The following is a 17,779-nucleotide window of genomic DNA, read 5'->3' as shown; positions in this document are numbered from 1 at the left end:
CACAGAACGCTACAGTAGCTCAATAAGAAAACCACAAGAGACCCAATTAAGAAATGAGAAAATGAAGAACAGATGGTTCTCAGAAAATGAAGTACAAATAGCTAACAAACCTATGAAAAAAAGGCTCACAATGACTAGCCATCAGGGAGATGTAAATTGAAACCACAGTGAGATAGCTCTTCACACCCACAATGCTAGACCAAATGGAAAAGAAAACAACAAATGCTGGGGAGGATGTGGAGAGATTAGAACTCGTATACACTGCTGGTTGACTTGTAGAAACAAACAGCCACCGTGGAAAACGACATGATGATACTTAAAGCTACTGGCAATTGAAATCTTTTATGATCCAGCAATACCATTATTAGGCATATACCCTAAAGAAATAAGAGACACACATGGGTGGAGGTGTGCTCTTTCATGTTCACAGCAGCACAGTTCACAATAGTGAGAAACGGGAAGCAGGCCAAATACCCAACAGTGAAATCATAGTTAAAGAAATTGTAGTATAGAAGACTTCCAGGAAGATGGCGACGGAGTAACAAAGGACTCCGCAGAATCCAGCCCAGGAGAGTTGCTTAGAGGGAAATTCAAAGCTGCTGGAACGCAGGAGGAGCATCATAAAGATAAGTAGGCACAGACCCACGGGGTTTTGAGGAGCTGGGGGCTTTTGGCTTACCTCAGTGGAGGCCGGTTGGGGCTTGACCGTGGCCCCGCCACTGTCTCTGCCCAAGCCAGGACCATTTGGAGCCTGTAGGGCGGCTTGGTGTCAACACAGTCACAGTTTGCCATCACCTGCCTCGGGGCAAGGTCTGGACCCTTGCAGCTCCACGGGCAGGGATCAGCATTCAGCTATCCCACCGATGGGCTCTGGCTCCCCACTCTGCACTCCCCCTCATTTACAATGCTATGATTTTGTTTTGGTCTTTGATACCTGATCCCTTTGATGCCCAGTGATCTCACAGGCTAGTGTGTTTTTTCCATGTGGTCTTTGTTGTTTCTAAGTTAGATGGCACCTTGTTTATCCTCCAGCTTATAGAACCCCAGATTCTATCTCTTTTGATAGCTGGGCACCATCAGCTTTCTTTTTCTTTTTTTGATTTTTAATTCTTTTTTACAAAAGTTTATTCTTAAATGTACAGCAGGTTCCAAGACAACACTTCATTCTAACCATAAGTGGCAACAAAAGTTCTAGCAGGGAATCCAGATGTCTACACAGGAACGGAATCAAGGGTCATCATTGCCTCAGCCACCAAGAACAGCTCACTTTTTGCCAGATTTCTTAATTCCACCTGTGGCCAGGGGCCCCTTCCCCGCGGCCTTCGCCTTTAGCTCCTCCAGTTTCTTTTGTTCTTCCTTCTGTTTCTGCTTGAAAGCCTTCTCTTCCTTGTCCATCTCCTTGTTCTGCTTCTTGGGTTGTTTCAGGGGCTTCTTCTTGCCACCTTCGCAGCCCGACATGGCGCCTGCCGCCCCTTCCCCAGCCCTGCCATGGAAAGCCACCATCAGCTTTCTTAACCACATTTGCTTATGCACCCGCTTTGTCTTCAGCATTTGTGTCAGGGTAGGCTGGTGTGCTTTTTCCATGTGGGCTTTGTTGTTTCTTAGTTAGATGGCTGCCTGTTTATCCTCAAGCCTTTAAGACCCAAGTTGCTATATCATTTGATAGCCGTGCACCATCAGCTTTCTTCACCACATTTGCTTCTGCACCCATTGTCTTCAGCGACCGTGCCAGGAAGGTGAGCATCTCAGATTGCCGAATTGTTAGAACAAAGTGTTTTTGTGTGGAGGGAGCACTTGAGCAGGGGCCCACTGCCCACCTGTTTTCTTAATACTAAACATATAAATATATATACATAGATCTATTTCCCCTTCATCTTATATAAATATATTTACATCTGTATATGTCCGTATTTAAAGCTCTATGACTACCCTTTGCCTCCTATCTATTTCCTCTATTTCTTTGTACTTTTCTTTTGTCGCACTATCATATTCAGCCTTCATTTGGGTTTTAGGAATTCCTCTCAGTTACATTGCCCTTGATCCAGCCCTGCCAGACCTCTTACACCTTCCTTGTCACTGATTTTGGATCACTTGTTGTTCCCTTGTCCCTGGGTTTATTAACACCCATTTTCTTTACCCCGCCTCCCCTCTCTCTTCTGGTTTGTTTATCCCACCTATCCCTTCCAGGTAGACATGCTATGTACTATCACAAGACTGAGTACAATGAAGCAACAATAGAAAGTAAAACAATAGCTACAACAACAACAACACAATAAAACGGTATAAATAGTTCAGGGTCTATTTGTTTTCTTTTACGAGTGCTTTCCTGTCAAGTCTGATGGGGTACCATGCCCTGGCACCACATCAATCCCTGGGGACTTCATTGCTCTGCTCCCCCAGCTGCTCTGCTGCATGCCCCGAGAGGCTGGCTTCGGTGTAGTGAGCTCAGGGTGGGCACAATTCCCGCCGTGTGTCTCTAGTGTTGTCCCCTGTGGTGCTATGGGTCAGTGAGGAACGCTTTGTCCTGTGGTGAGGCCTGCCCTGTGGTCATCTCTGTGCATTGCTTTTCTGAGCAGAAACATTGTCCTCAGGGCTTGGTGAGCCAGGATGTGCTTCACTCTTTGCTTTTTTCCCTTTCCCCACTTGTTGACTCCTGTGTGCTCTGATCAGACAAGTCCATTTTCTTGAGCTGTAGCTTCAGTGCTGTCCTCTGAAGTGAATTCTTTGGGGGGCAAGGGGCAGGAGTCCATTTCTATAACAAGAAACACCAATCAAGTTTTAGGAACCAGTTCCTGAACAAAAGGCAAGAAGGCTACCTACCAGCCATGACCCATACATCATCTCCCCTTAGCACATTTCACAAGAGCCAACACGAAGGAGGAGACCTCACATTTCCTGGGCTTTCTTCTTCAATGTGGGAAATTGAGGATAACCATCCACAGGAGGTTATACAACATCAAAACAAATCGATGGGCTCCCCACAGGGATGGAATGAGAAGCTTGTCTGAAATTCAAGCCAAACACCAGGGGACCATGTTCATTGTGGAAGAGAGGCTGATAGTTCTGTTAGTGAATATGGTGGGAGACTGGGGAAAACCAACCTCATATTGGGAAGGGATGTTAAACAATGAGTATAGAGAATCTAGGAAGACTATGGACCAGATTTTATGTTTTAGGCGAGACACTAGGAATATGTGTCCATCCAGCCCTCGGTGAACCACATGATGGACTAAGCACTATGCCTGGAAGGTGACCAGCATGGCATAACTCAAGGCTACATCCGAAGGACTTAACACAGAGGACCCTCTGAATGAACTGATCCCTGCCTCAAAGCTTCCTGCACCCTTAGACTGAGGAATGGGTATTTATATGGGAGAGGAAACAGAGTGGCTGCCCCGGGATCGTGAAAGTGGCAGTCATTGGACCTTGGGGGGAAACACCTGGCTTTGTGGATGTCTAATGGAAAGGGACCCAGGATCCATACATATGTAGTAGCTCTATGCCCACCTTGCAGTGGCATTACAGGTTCTGAATCATTGAGTAGGGATCTGCACTTGGAAGAATTGATCTAGGAAGGTCCCCCCTGGCATCAATCCCCATGTTTAGGGTCAACAGAGCCCAATAGAATGGGCGATCGAACTATGTAGGGAAACAACTTGTGACTTGCAACTCAGGGTTGCACTGTACTCCCATAGACTCCTCATACTGAGTGTCCAGAATGCTGGGTCATTGAGAAATTTGATGACAATAATAGAGCAATTGACTAATACCCCAGGAGGCTGATTGACAATGTTGTACTTTGTTTATATGGTCTTTTGCTCTCCTGCTTGTAGCTTGGTTTTGTTTTTTCTCCATGTGTTCTGTTTGCTTTTTGGCTTACGGCTGCTATTGGTGTAGTTGGTCTTTGATTTTGTCATATTACGACGGCCAAAGTAAACTTGAGTCGTGCATACCCCATGGACAAGCAGATGGCGTCTGGTTCCTATCACCGTAAGCCCAATTCAGGAACAGTTGATACTGATACCCTAGACCTGCTTGATACTCACCTACATGAAATGATTGCTGAAGCTCAGGATGCTACAGTAAGGGAACCAGATGGTGCCTGGCTAGCAATTAGAATAGAGTCTGGGGTCTTAAGTGCTTTTATTCAAACAAGGAGCCATCTAAGTGAGGATCCATTAAGTCCACACGGAAGAAGTACACCAAATAGTGTGACCCAAAGATGACAAGTACATAATTCAAATACCAGGAAGGGAAATGTATCAGCTGAAATTATGAACACTCAATTTGTAGAAGGCTATGGAGGACAGTGGGATCCCCAAACCCTGAAAAGTGTCTAGTCAGATTAAGCTGTTGGCAAATCCACTCTATCCACAGGCAAGTATTGAAAAGCCTTAATATCAGGTAGAGACCATTGAGATCTTGATTATGTTGGATTGAACTTGGCCGGTTGTTTTCTGAGCATCTGGAGTCTTAAAGGCTTGTTATCCAACAAACAGGCATCTAAGTGAGGTGTCAACAAAGTCCACATGGGAGAAGCATACCAGTCTGTGTTACCCAAGGAAGATAAATAATATAATCCAAAACAGTAGGAGGGAATGGTATTGAAGCTTGAATTGCGAACACCTGATTGGCAGTAGGCTACAGATGATAGTGGGAGAGCAAAATCCAATTGCCTATATAACCCCAAAACCTCTGGTGAATTCCCTCTGATCAAAGCTGAGGTATATGAATAGCCTGGATATAAGACAGAGAACCTTGTAAATTTGATTATGGCAGATGTAATTAAGTTAAAATGTAATAGTTGATCATTGATCTCCCTTTTGACCCATTTTTAATTTGTCCTAGCTTTCAGTATTTCTTTCTTTCTTCTTTTTTTTCTCAATTGGAGTTTCTTTTTCTGGTTTATTTTGCTATTGTTGGACTTTAATATATTATTTCTCATGAGTTTATTTTTAATGGTTTCTAGTATATGAAATTCAGGACATGTAAATCTATGGACATTGTAACTAATCATAGTTTAATGGTGGTCGTAGGACAGGATGTTAGAGGCTGTGGTAGTTACATAATCTCATGTCGACTTGAAGGTATTAAGAGTGAAGGGGTGGAGACTAGCCTGTTAATCAGGTTACAGCCTGATGTTGCCTCTTTCTGGGCATGTTTTTCTCATGAGGATTTTGGGAACTTCCCCTCACGCAGGTATCCCTCTCTTTCTGCTTCACTTTCTTGTTGAGAGCCACACTTAGAGAACTGCAGGAGCCATGTGGAGACCTGCAACAGTGGTGAGATGTTTCTACCAGCATTGGATACACAAGACTTTTCACCCACAGGCCAATGATCTTCCTGCATTCGGCATCATTGCATGTGCTGTGTGAGTATGAAGAGCCATTTATGGACTAGTATTGGGAATATGTGCTAGTATCAGACTTACAGATTTGACCTCGGTTGGAGGTTTTCTCAATATACAATTATTCTTTGATATAAAGCTCTCTCTTATACACATATGAATGTCTCTGGATTTGTTTCTCTAGTCAACCCGGACTAACACAGAGGGAAACAGTGAGCTAGTAATGAGTACAAGGAGGAAAATGTTCTAGAATTGATTGTATTTATGATTATTGTGTTAGTCTGGGTAGACTAGAGAAACAAATCCATGAAAACACATAGGTGTATAAGGAAGAGGTTTATATACAAGAGCAATTGCACATTAAGAAAACATCCCAACCCAGTCCAATCCAAGGCCATAAGTCTGATATTAGCCCATATGTCCAATACCAATCTATAAAGTCCTCTTCAGACACACTAAACACAGGCAATTAGACATTTACACCAATCATGTAATATAGTAGTAGAGTCAAATGCAGGATGATCACAAGCCAGTGGGTTTAGAAAGTCTTTGGGTCCTGTGGTGTTGCAAGCATCCCAGCGCTGGCTGGGGTCTCTCTGTGGCTTCTCCGGCTTCAGAGGTCTGGTTGCATCCATGTGGCTTGTCCGGTTCAGGGCACTAGGGTAGTTCCATGTGTCTTGTCAGCTACAATGTCTCCCGCTTCCAAGGAGGAAGTACCGGATTTCCCAGAATTCTCAGGAGAAGGCCATGCCCACACAGAGGCCTCATTGGCTATGATCTGATTAATAGCACTCCACCCTATATTCTTAATCCTCAAATTGACAAATGATTATATAACTACCACAATTATTCAACTTTAAAAAAACATGGCTGAAGCATAGAGGTGTATGGTATGTGAATTCTATGTCACTAAAACGATTTGTTTTAATAAAAATATTCCTAGAAGTGATGGAATTAATAAAAGGCTTTCATGTAAAACTAAATAAATATACACAAAATGGTTTTTAGTCCAAATGTGAAGGAACTCACTGCCGTCAAGTCAATGCTGACTCATAGTGACCGTATAGGGCAGGGTAGCAGTACCCCTGTGAGTTTTCCTGTGACTGGAACCCTTTACAGGAATGGAAAGGCCGTCTTTCTCCTAGGAGAGGCTGGTGGCTTCAAACTGCTGACCTTGCAATTAAAGCCCAAAGTGTAAGCACTATGACACCAGGGCTCCTACCTTTTTAGATCCACGAGGGACAAATGTAGGTGTTAAGGAGAGTGATCGAATTAGAAGCTAAGTTTAAAAACTAACATTCAGTTAGCAGTGGTGCATGACAAAGGGATACAACTAGGACCGGATAAAGCCTTCTTCTATCATAATGATGACAGTATATTCAAGGTTTAAGCCTCTGAAAGTGATCTTTACTTGAAACGTGGACACGGGACAGTTGATTGGGTTGGGGACTGAAGCCAAGGACATGGGTGGCCGCAGCACTTTTTCAGTGAAACTTAAATATGACGCTTGTTGGTAAAGGTGAACTCTAAGTACATGAGGGGTCGATTAGGTTGGGATGATTTGATACTAGTGACAATGGTCATCAGACACGAGGACACTGCAGAGAGAGTAAATGATAGTATGACAGGACCCAGGACTGAGTTATAGAGGATGGCAGTGGGGACATAGGTATGGAAACACCAACTGTTGTAGAGAGGCAAGAATGTGAGGGAATCCCTACATGATTGCACCTACGTATTATTGCTTTATTTGTTCACTCACCCAACTCTCCAAAAAGTATTTGCTGAGTCTTTACTAAACACAGACATCAGGTGACTAAATATCAATATGGTTCAGGCCATCTCCCGGCCCTCATTACACCAATCATGTAATACAGTAGTCGAGATATCAGTTTGAGAATCAGATGCAACTCCAGTGGCTTTACTTTCTCAGTTTCTATATTAAGGAAACTGGTAAATCCCCGTATGTCGGCTGACTGCCATGTAAGGCTGAAATCCCATCTTTGTTTCTTTCTGTAACCTGTATCTCACCCAGGAGTGTTCCCTCTTACTCCAGGCACCCAGAACTCAGCCAGATCTCACAAGCAGTGTCTATAAAAGTGCCACAAAGGTTTATGCAGGCGGCAATTTTGCGAGTCTGAAAACTCCCAAATTCTGATCTGCCGACTAAACTAGGGAGAGGTGTTCCTTCTGACCCCATTAGAATGCAGGCCTCAGGATCAAGACTCCCAGACCCCTTTTTTCCTATGCCCATTTTAGCTCAATTCACCACAATGGCTTCCAGATTTCACCAAAAAAGCCATCTTTACGATTCCAGGCTAAACCCAATGAGAAAAAGATGCAAAAGAAGAGATATGTTGTTGCCCAAGGTCAGGAAGACCGAGTATGTAAGATAACATTGAGCCAGCTTTGTCTTAGAAATCAAACTGGTTCGAGAGGGCACCATGTGCATGAGAAAACTTACAGATTAGAGAAAAAGGATGGATTCAGTTGATGTACCGGGACACTCCATGCCTGCCACTCTATGTGAGGCAGGTTTAAATACACTCCTGATATGTATCTGCAGCTGCTGACAGGTTGCTGCACAAAGGGACAGTTTTACCATCATTTGAGGGTATTCAAAGAAACACGAATACATCAGCCAAGTTTTCCCAGACAGGAGAGGAGGACAAGGTTGGGAACACAAAGCAACTGTCAAGTGTGCAGACTGCTGCTTCTGCAGCCTTACAAGGGAGCAGGAGGGAAAGGGTCTGTTTTCTCTCAGCTGGAGAGACAGGCTAGCCACTGCTGTATCAGTTGAGCCACCAGCATGCTTCTACAGCCTTTAGCCATGGAAGGTGGTAGCCCTGTCCTATTCACCTAAGAAGAAAACAGCTTCTTCCCCACAGAAGTGCAGTTAGATTTTCCCAGGGCATACTGTCCACCACATGGATAAATGTTTTTCACCAGGAAAAAAGCACCTTTCACCCACTGACTTTGTGTGTGTGTGTGTGCCAGAACTACATAATATGATACATTATGCCTCACGAGTTTATCATCAGGACATCATACAATCCAAAGGCTTAGCAGTATGACTCTTAGGAACTAAAACGAAAGCCAAGTTGCTTTCTACATAACTGTTGTTCATCACGTGACAGCAATTCTACAAAGGCATTATGTATATAAAACAATTAAGCAAATAGTAAATGGCGGATAGTATGAGTTAACAGTAATAATATCAGAGAAAGGGCTATCAGGTAAACTCACAGTTTAAAAAAGGGTAAAATAAATCCTGTGACATTGAACTGGAAGCAACAGCATGGTGGGTATGCTTTTGTGGACTGGAAAAGATATGCTCATCCACATGGTAACAGATATAAATATTTATCTTTGTATGCTTATATTTTTATACATATGCATATACTCACACACACATATATACAAGTCAAGTGATTGTCAAGGATATTCTCTTGCTTGGAGCCAAAATCAATGTTTGTAGAAGCAGCAATTAAGAGATCTAATGATGCATCATATTGGATAAATCTGCTGCACAAGACCTCTTTAGTGTGTTGAAAAGCAAGAATGTTACTTTGAGGATGAAAGTGCAGGTGATGAACCCAGGGTATTTTCAATCACCTCATAGGTATGTGAAAGTTGGACTTTGAATAACAAAGACTGAAGATTAATCAATGCATTTGAATTGTGCTACTAAGAATATTGCAAATAACATGGTCTGCTAAATCCGTCTTGGAAAAAGGATAGCCAGAATGCACCTCCGAGGCAAGGACAGTCTCATAGATTTTAGACATTTAATCAAAAGAGACCAGTCCCTGCACAAGAATATCACACTGAGTAAAGTAGAGGGGCAATAACAAAGGAAGGCCCTAGGAATGATGGATTGACATAGTGGCTCCAACTATGGGCACAAGCAGAAGAGCAATTGTGAGCATGGAGCAGAATTAGGATGTGCTTCCTTCTGTTGTACATAGGCCACTATGAGTTGAAACCAACTCAAGGGGAACTAACAAAAACCAACTGTGATAGTTACATAATCTGGTGTCAACTTGAGGCTATTAAGAGTGAAGGGCTGGATTGTAGCCTGTCAATCAGGTCACAGCTTGATGACCTCATTTGGAGGTGCTATGGATATGAATAGCCAGAATGCTAGACCCACACTCTCTGCTTCGTCTCTCTGCGATACATGTGGACAAGTCACATGGAGTTACACTAATGGAACCAGAGCCCTGGAACTGAAGGACCCACATGGAGACCCACACCAGTGCTGACACTCTTCTACCACCACTGGATCCACAAGACTTTCCACCCAGTGGCCTGTGATCTTCCTGAAGTCTGTGTCATTGCACGTGTTGCGTGAGTCTGAAGCGGAATTTACAGACTGGTATTGGGCCATATGGGCTAATATTAGACTTATGGACTTGCTCTAGAGTGAGCTGAGAAGTTATCTTAATATACAATTAATCTTTGATATAAAGCTCTTTCTTATACACATATGGGTCTCCCTGGATTTGTTTCTCTGGTCAACCCAACCTAACACACCAACTAAAATTAGTAAGCCAAAATAAGATCAGAAACAGAATATTTGCACACACTCATAGAATCACCCTTAGCATAACTTATTAATTAAATATGGTAAAATAGTTAACTTACAAACACAAAGTATAGAAGGAAATACAATAAAAATATGGGGAAAATACTCTTTAACTACGAAATCAGTATTTTTACTGAATACAAGGTATTCAGTATACAAGACCATTCCCTGCAGCCATTATTGTAACAGAAAAGAAAGCTGATGGTGCCCGGCTAGCAAAAGAGATAGCGTCTGGGGTCTTAAAGGCTTGAAGATAAACAACTGGCCATCTAGCTTAGAAGCAACAAAGCCCACATGCAAGAAGCACACCAACCTGTGCGATCAAGAGGTGTCAAAGGGATCAGGTATAAGGCATCATAAAAAAAAAAATTCTTACCATAGTGAATGAAGGGAGAAGTGCAGAGTGGAGACCCAAAGCCATTTATCGGCCACTGGAGATCCCCTCATAGAGGGGTCTAGGGGAGGAGATGAGTCAGTCACGGAGCGATGTAGCACCGATGAAGAATACAGCTTTCCTCCAGTTCCTAAATGCTTCCTCCCCCGCCCTACTACCATGATCCGAATTCTACCTTGCAAGTCTGGATAGAGCAGAGGTTGTACACTGGTGCATATAGGAGCTGGAGGCACAGGGAATCCAGGGTGGATGATACCTTCAGGACCAGGGGTGTGAATGGCGATACTGGGAGAGTAGAGGGTGAGTGGGTTGGAAGGGGGGAACCAATTACAAGGATCTGCATGTGACCTCCTCCCTGGGGGACAGACAGCAGAGGGGGGTGTGAAGGGAGACTCCGCATAGGGAAAGATATGACAAAATAATAATTTATAAATTATCGGGGGCCCATGTGGGAGGGAGGAGTGGGAAGAGAAGGAAAAAAAAAGGACTTGATGCAAAGGGCTTAAGTGGAGAGCGGATGCTTCGAGAATGATTAGGGCAGGGAAGGCTTTCCCACATTCCATACATTTATGAGGCCACTCTCCTGTAGGGTGATTTCCCATTTCTTCCCCATGGTCTTAGGGAATGGAGAGGGTGAAAACCCTATCCTAACCAGCCTAATGGGTAAAAAGAGTGGGACTTCACTTTTAGTATAAAAAGTTCACTTGGGGTTAAATGAGCTTTTGTATTTAGAAAAATAACTTGGCTTCTTGGAACTGTTAAGATATGATAGAACAAACTGTTTTGCTTAACTTTGACTTACAAAATGTGTCTTTGTTAAGATTGATAGAACAAACTATTTTGCTTAACCTTGACTGATAAGAAAGTGTCTGCAAAATCCAGGTGTCTTTGTTTATGGTCTTGGCTGCTATCCCAGAGGGATGTTAGAAGCCAAGAAATGGGGTATAAAAAGAAACTCAGCTTTTAATAAAGTGCCATTGCATACATTCACGCTTGAGAATGTTTCTTTGGTCCTCCTGAACCCCTCCTTTTACTATATTCTCCTTTTTTCTCAATACCACTCACCCAACTTCAAGCTTTCTGTTAGGAACACTCCGGAGCCGGTCTTCAGCACTCTCCACTGTGAGTATTTATATGTTTGATGGGGACTGAGAAATGGCTAAATATTGTCGCAAATATCTTATATTCACAAGGCATAGCTCTCTTAGGAGAGATGCGCCATTATAGGTTGTACAATGTTCTTTATATTGAGGCTTACGACCTTTTATATGTGTTGGAAAAGATGCGAAACTACAGAAATGTTTCCCATTCATAGTATTTCTCACCAGGAAGTGCTATCACAGAATTCTGAAGCGTTGAGCTACAAAGTAAATCCTTACCACATACATTATATTGATGGGGTTTCTTTCCATTTAAGAGTTCTCCTAGGAGAGGAGCCAGTCAGGGGGTCTAGCAACGATGAAACATACAACTTTCCTCTAGTTCTTGAATGCTTCCTCCCCACCCATCCATCCTGCAACCTCCATCCCCCACTATCATGACCAATTCTACCTTACAAATCTGGATAGACCAGGGGATGCATACTGGTACAGATAGGAACTGGAAACACAGGGAGTCCAGGACAGATGATCCCTTCAGGACCAGTGGTGAGAGTGGTGATACCGGGAGGATGGAGGGAGGAAGGGGTCGAGAGGGGGAACTGATTGCAAGGATCTACATATAATCTCCTCCCTGGGGGATGGACAACAGAAAAGTGGATGAAGGGAGACGTCAGACAGTGTAAAATATGACAAAATAATAATTTATAAATTATCAAGGGTTCATGAGGGAGGGGGTGGAGAGGGAGGGGTAAAATGAGGAGCTGATGCCAGGGGCTTAAGTGTAGAGCAAATATTTTTGAGAATGATGAGGGCAATGAATGTACAAATGTGCTTTACACAATTGATATATGTATGGATTGTGACAAGAGTTGTATGAGCCCCTAATAAAACGATTAAAAAAAAAGTTCTCCTAGGAGTGGGTAGGTGAGAGGGATTACTGCAGGCTTTTCTACATTCTTTACACTGATACGTACTGCATCATAGCAGATCTAATAATATGCTTCTGTGATGAGTAATTCACAAAGGCTTTTTCACCTTCCTAGCATTCAGAAGAATTTGCTTCAGAAGTATATGTTTTTTTAGAATAGTTAATATTTGGAATCCCAGTGAATGTTCTCCCACATTGATTGCATTCATTCCTCTCACAGAGGTGCTCTGCTGTAACACTTCTGTTAAAAATAGGAATCATGCTGTTAGAAACACGTTTAGTCTTATATTAACAGTAACCAAACATACTGAATGTTTATGGGTATTTCCCTGATTTACCTCATGTGTCACGTTAAATTATATAGAAGAAATACAACAACTACTATAACTCTGTTACTAAAATATGAGGCTGTGTTATAGTTTTCCCCAAATGAAATATTTCAAATATTCAATATATGACTCACATTTATATGAATGTATCCTGAAAATTCTCTGAATACAATTTACAGCTAGTTTTACATATACACACATACATGTGTGTGCTTTAATGTCATATATGTGTATATTTTAATGTCACAATGTCTTAGAACTTTCTCCTATTTTATCTTGTTTGAATATCACTCATCTCAAATGACTTTCCTGGTTTCCACAATAATCTTTATGGCTATATAATTAGACAATTTCTTGTAATATTGAAGACCAGATGTTATTCTTCATCAATTTCACTCTTATATATTCCTCGGGCAACTTTTTCCCATTACTATGGTTTTGAGAGACTGATTCCCATAATTCACATTGAAATTCAACATATGAAACAAAAAGAAAAGAATTATTATGGGTAAAAAGTTGCTGTGAACAAACATCCGTATTTTGCTCTTCTGGTTCTTTAGAAATGAGTAAAAAGCAACTTACTAGAACATATTCACAAGCATTGGGGGTGATGGTGCTATGAACATGTACTTTCCAACAGTAGAAAGATATTGGGTATGATACACAGGTAACATTAAAAGAGGAAAAGGTATGATCACCAGTATGAGAAAATTGTTAAATTAAGGAATCTGTGAGGTCATATTCTTAATTAGAAAGAGACTTTTTTCTAGGTAGATGATTCAAGTGTGATTCCATAGCTCCACTGGGAAAACAAATGCGTAGAGCTGGCAAGACAATTATAAGAAAATGTATCAGGAGGAAAGCAGTGTACAACAAAGAACATTTCCCTGACATTAAGCCAGTACTTTGCACTTCAGGCCCTCTGAGGATGGGCAGGTATGAGTCCATTTGTAGACAATAATCATGTCAAACTTATAACCGACACTGAAAACACAAATCCCTCAGTGCTTCAAAATAACGTCGGAAGGTAATGCCCATAGTTATAAAAATCAAAGACTCGGGGTCTTTTCATTATAGGAGAAACCCTCACTTATTTTTTAAAATCATTTTATCGGGGGCTCATACAACTCTTATCACAATCCATCCATCCATCCATCCATCCATCCATCCATCCATCCATCCATCCATCCATCCACCCATCCATTGTGTCAAGCACATTTGTACATTTGTTGCCATCATCATTCTCAAAACATTTGCTTTCTATTTGAGCCCTTGATATAAGCTCCTCATTTTTACCCTCCCTCCCCGCTGCTCTCTCTCTCATGAATCCTTGATAATTTATAAATTACTATTATTTTGTCATATCTTACACTATCTGACGTCTCCCTTCACCCACTTTTCTGTTGTCTGTCCCCCAGGGAGGAGGTTATATGCAGATCCTTGTAATCGGTTCCCCCGTTCGACCCCACCTTTCCTCCACCCTTCTGGTATTGCCACTCTCACCACTGGTCCTGAAGGGATCATCTGTACTGGATTCCCTGTGTTTCCAGTTCCTATCTATACCAATGTACATCCTCTGTTCCAGACAGGTTTGTAAGGTAGAATTGGGATCATGATGGGGGGGGAGGGGGCGGGGAGGAAGCATTTAAGAACTAGAGGAAAGTTGTATGTTTCATCGTTGCTACCCTGCACCCTGACTGGCTTGTCTCCTCCCCGAGACCCTTCTGTAAGGGGGTGTCCAGTTGCCTACAGATGGGCTCTGGGTCGCCACTCTGCACTCACCTTCATTTACAACAATATGTTATTTTGTTCTTTGATGCCTGATACATGCTGCCTTCGACACCTGTGGTTACACAGGCTGGTGTGCTTCTTCCATGTGGGCTTTGTTGCTTCTGACCTAAATGGCTGCTTGTTTACCTGCAAACCTTTAAGAACCCAGATGCTATATCTTTTGATAGCCAGGCATCATCAGCTTTCTTCACCACATTTGCTTATGCACACATTTGTCTTCAGCGATCGTGTCGGGAAGGTGAGTATCATGGAATGCCAGTTTAATAGAACATATTGTTCTTGCATTGAGTAAGTATTTGAGTGGAGGTCCAATGTCTATCTGCTGCCTTCATACTAAACCTATAAATATATGCATGTAGATCTATTTCCCTACCATCCTATATAAATATATTTACATAAGTACATGCCTGTATTTAGACTTATATAAATACCCTTTGTCTCCTAGTTCTTTCCTCTATTTCCTTTTGCTCTCCTCTTGTCCCACTATCATTCTCAGCCTTTATTTGGGTTTCAGTAGTTTCTCTCAGTTACATTGCCCTTGCTGAATCCCTACCAGACCTCTCACACCCTCCTTGCCACTAATTTTGGATCACTTGTTGCTCCCTTGCCCCTGGGTTGGTCAACACCACCTCCTTTCACCCGCCTCCCCCTCACCCATGTCCCCTGGAAACATCGGTCCCATTGTTTTCTCCTCCAGACTGCTCATCCAGCCTATCTTATCTAGATAGATCTGCAGAGATAATAATATGCACCAAAAAACAAAGCATCGCAAGACAAAGCAACAAAAGAGAACACAACAGTAACAACAAAAAAGAAAGCCAATGACCAAGAACAAATTAATTAAAAAAGAAAAAGAAAAATTTTTTTAAAAGAAACAAAAATCTGTAACTAGATCAAGGTTTGACTTTTGACCTCTAGGTGTGTCCTCCAGTCAAGTCAGGTGGGACACCATGCACTCCCCCGGGAGCTCCCTGCTCTGCTCCCCGTTGCTCTGCCACACACCTTTAGTGTTTTTCCTCGGTGTTACAGGGTCAGTCCGGGCCAATCTCGACACCGAGTCTCCAGAGTTGTCCCCCGTTGGGCCGTGGGTCAGAGAGGGATGTCGTGTCTCATATATGGTCCACTCTGTGCATTGGCTGTTCGGAGCGGGGATATCGTCCTTCAGGCCTGGTGGGCCAGTATGTGCTCCACTCTCTCTTCCTCCCGAGGAGCTATAGTTTTTAAGTGCACAGAAAATGCCCCAGTGCCTAGAGGAAGGCAAGACAATTATTACAAGAGCTGGAACAAAGATGGCTCTAGCGGGCCACAGCACCATCTCTGAAAACCAAATCAGGAAGGCGACCACAGACATCGAATTGTGAAAAGCAACATGATGTGCAGAGGATGGGTCCCTCAAGGATTAAGTCAATTGTTCTCCTCTGGCACCTCCTCCTTCATTCAGGAAACACAGTCCTGCTGTAGCAGCCTGCTTTAATTAGCCTCAACATAACCATTTTGTTATTAATAAGCCAAAGTGTAGCCATTTTGTATTAGCCCAACTGTGGCCTTATTTGTAATTATTGTGTCCTAATCCTGTCCCTCTGCATCCTCTCCTTTATAGTAACAGAGAAGCCAGCTAACAAAGTAAAATAACAGAAATACTGCCCAAGAGTCCAAAAGTCAACAAAATAGACAAGTTCCTGCTGGCAACATAAGTTATCTTCCTGCTTGATCAATGAACACAAATCCTGTGAACACCATCTGTGCAGATACCATTTATTTACGAACTAGTATAAAAACCCCTATCTCCAAAGATTTGGGGTCAGAGTGGCTTAAGAAACAGCCACTGTCCTCCGGCAATAAAGCTTTGTCTCTTCTGACTGTCAACGGAGGCTCTTCAATTCTTGTGCCAGAACACCACAGCACACAGCTGGTCTTCCAGTTCACATCAGGTCTCCCCCACCGTATAACACAGTCCACCATACAACTCACCATTTCCGTTCTCTGGTTTCTGCAAGTCACGTCAGAACGAAGGGTTGGGGTGGAAGCTGGGCGCTGGGCAGTCTGGAAGGAGATGAACAGTATTTGATCCCCACACCAAGTGCAGCAGTTGAGACCTGTACTTGTGATTCCAAGATGTGCAAGATGGTTTCCCTGGGACCTCAGAGGTTTTCCGGACTGGTTATGCATGCACCACCCTTGAGACCTAAAACAGAATAATGATGGGGAGGAAAGAGTGCTTAGTTAGCAAAGGGTATAGGCACTTGGCTTCCTCCACAAGCAGGGCAATGTCCCACCCTGAGGGTCTTTGCCATCCAGGCACAATAGGCTCCAGCCTCTGGAGGTAACACTGCATTCTTTTCCTTTTTGGAGCTTTATTGCCATATGCTTTACCTGGCAAACAATTTAATCATGCCACCATATTAAGATGACTTGTGTAATCATCACCACAATCAATTTCAGAACATGTTCTCCTACCCTCTGGTTCCCCCCAGTTCTCCCCCACCATGCCCCTAGGCCATTATAAATTCAGTTACTTCCCCTATAAACTCACACTCTACAAACTAGCTCCTTATAGGCAAAGATGGGGAGACTTTGTCTCACACAATTTGGGCTGTCAGCAGGGACCAGTCCCTGGAGAAGGACATGATGGCTGGTCAAGTGGAGGGGCAGCGACAAAGAGGAAGTACCTCATCCAGATGAGCTGATACAGTGGCTCCAACAATGGGCTCCAGCATAGGAGCACTGGAGAGGGTGGAGAGGACCAGGCAGTGTTAGGTTCTGCTGGGCACAGGATCACTATGGGCTGAAACCGAGTCAACGGCACCTAAAAACGACATAACACACTCTACATCCTTCATGCCTAAACGCTTCGTCTTTCAGCCCCATAACAATCAATCAAGAAGTAAAATCAGAAAATCACTACATTTTCTCTGCGCCTCCAGGAAATGATAGATACTGACTGCAAAGTTTCAACCAGCTGATAAAGCACTGGAATCACCCACTCATCTATGCCAACCCATGTGGAAGAAGATCCCTACCTGGACAACTGACTGGAAGATATCCATAATTGCACCCTTTCTACATAAAGGTGACCCAACAGGATGCTAACCTTCAGAACCAGAGCATTGCTAGCACATGCAAGTAAAACTTTGCTCAAGATCATCCAACAATGGTTGTTGCAGCAGTACATTGACAGGGAGCTGCCAGAGGTTCAGACCAAGTCAGAAATGAGCGTGGACCAAAAGATATCATTGAGACATAACCAATACTCTCCCCCTGGGTGGGTTAGTGTCCTACTCCTCCCTGTGCCATCGTTTCAC

The 17,779-nt window shown here is 43.0% G+C and overlaps 1 protein-coding gene and 1 long non-coding RNA gene across 2 annotated transcripts; both read right to left on the bottom strand.

Annotated features, from left to right (window-relative positions):
• Positions 1 to 1,199: 1,199 nt before the first annotated feature.
• Positions 1,200 to 1,774, bottom strand: LOC142431783 (translation machinery-associated protein 7-like). The gene has a single exon (XM_075536740.1). It carries the CDS (start codon positions 1,582 to 1,584, stop codon positions 1,264 to 1,266), a length of 321 nt encoding a protein of 106 aa, XP_075392855.1. The 5' UTR covers positions 1,585 to 1,774; the 3' UTR covers positions 1,200 to 1,263.
• Positions 1,775 to 2,297: 523 nt separating this feature from the next.
• On the bottom strand, positions 2,298 to 17,278 carry LOC142431776 (uncharacterized). The gene is made up of 4 exons (XR_012780848.1): positions 17,147 to 17,278; positions 16,449 to 16,662; positions 15,480 to 15,724; positions 2,298 to 2,752 (listed from the first exon to the last, which is right to left on the bottom strand). It is a non-coding gene; the product is annotated as an uncharacterized LOC142431776 (long non-coding RNA).
• Positions 17,279 to 17,779: the final 501 nt, after the last annotated feature.

Source organism: Tenrec ecaudatus, chromosome 1 (assembly GCF_050624435.1).
Source record: "Tenrec ecaudatus isolate mTenEca1 chromosome 1, mTenEca1.hap1, whole genome shotgun sequence".
Taxonomy (NCBI): Eukaryota; Metazoa; Chordata; class Mammalia; order Afrosoricida; family Tenrecidae; genus Tenrec; species Tenrec ecaudatus.
This window is presented reverse-complemented; position numbering and strand designations above follow the sequence as displayed.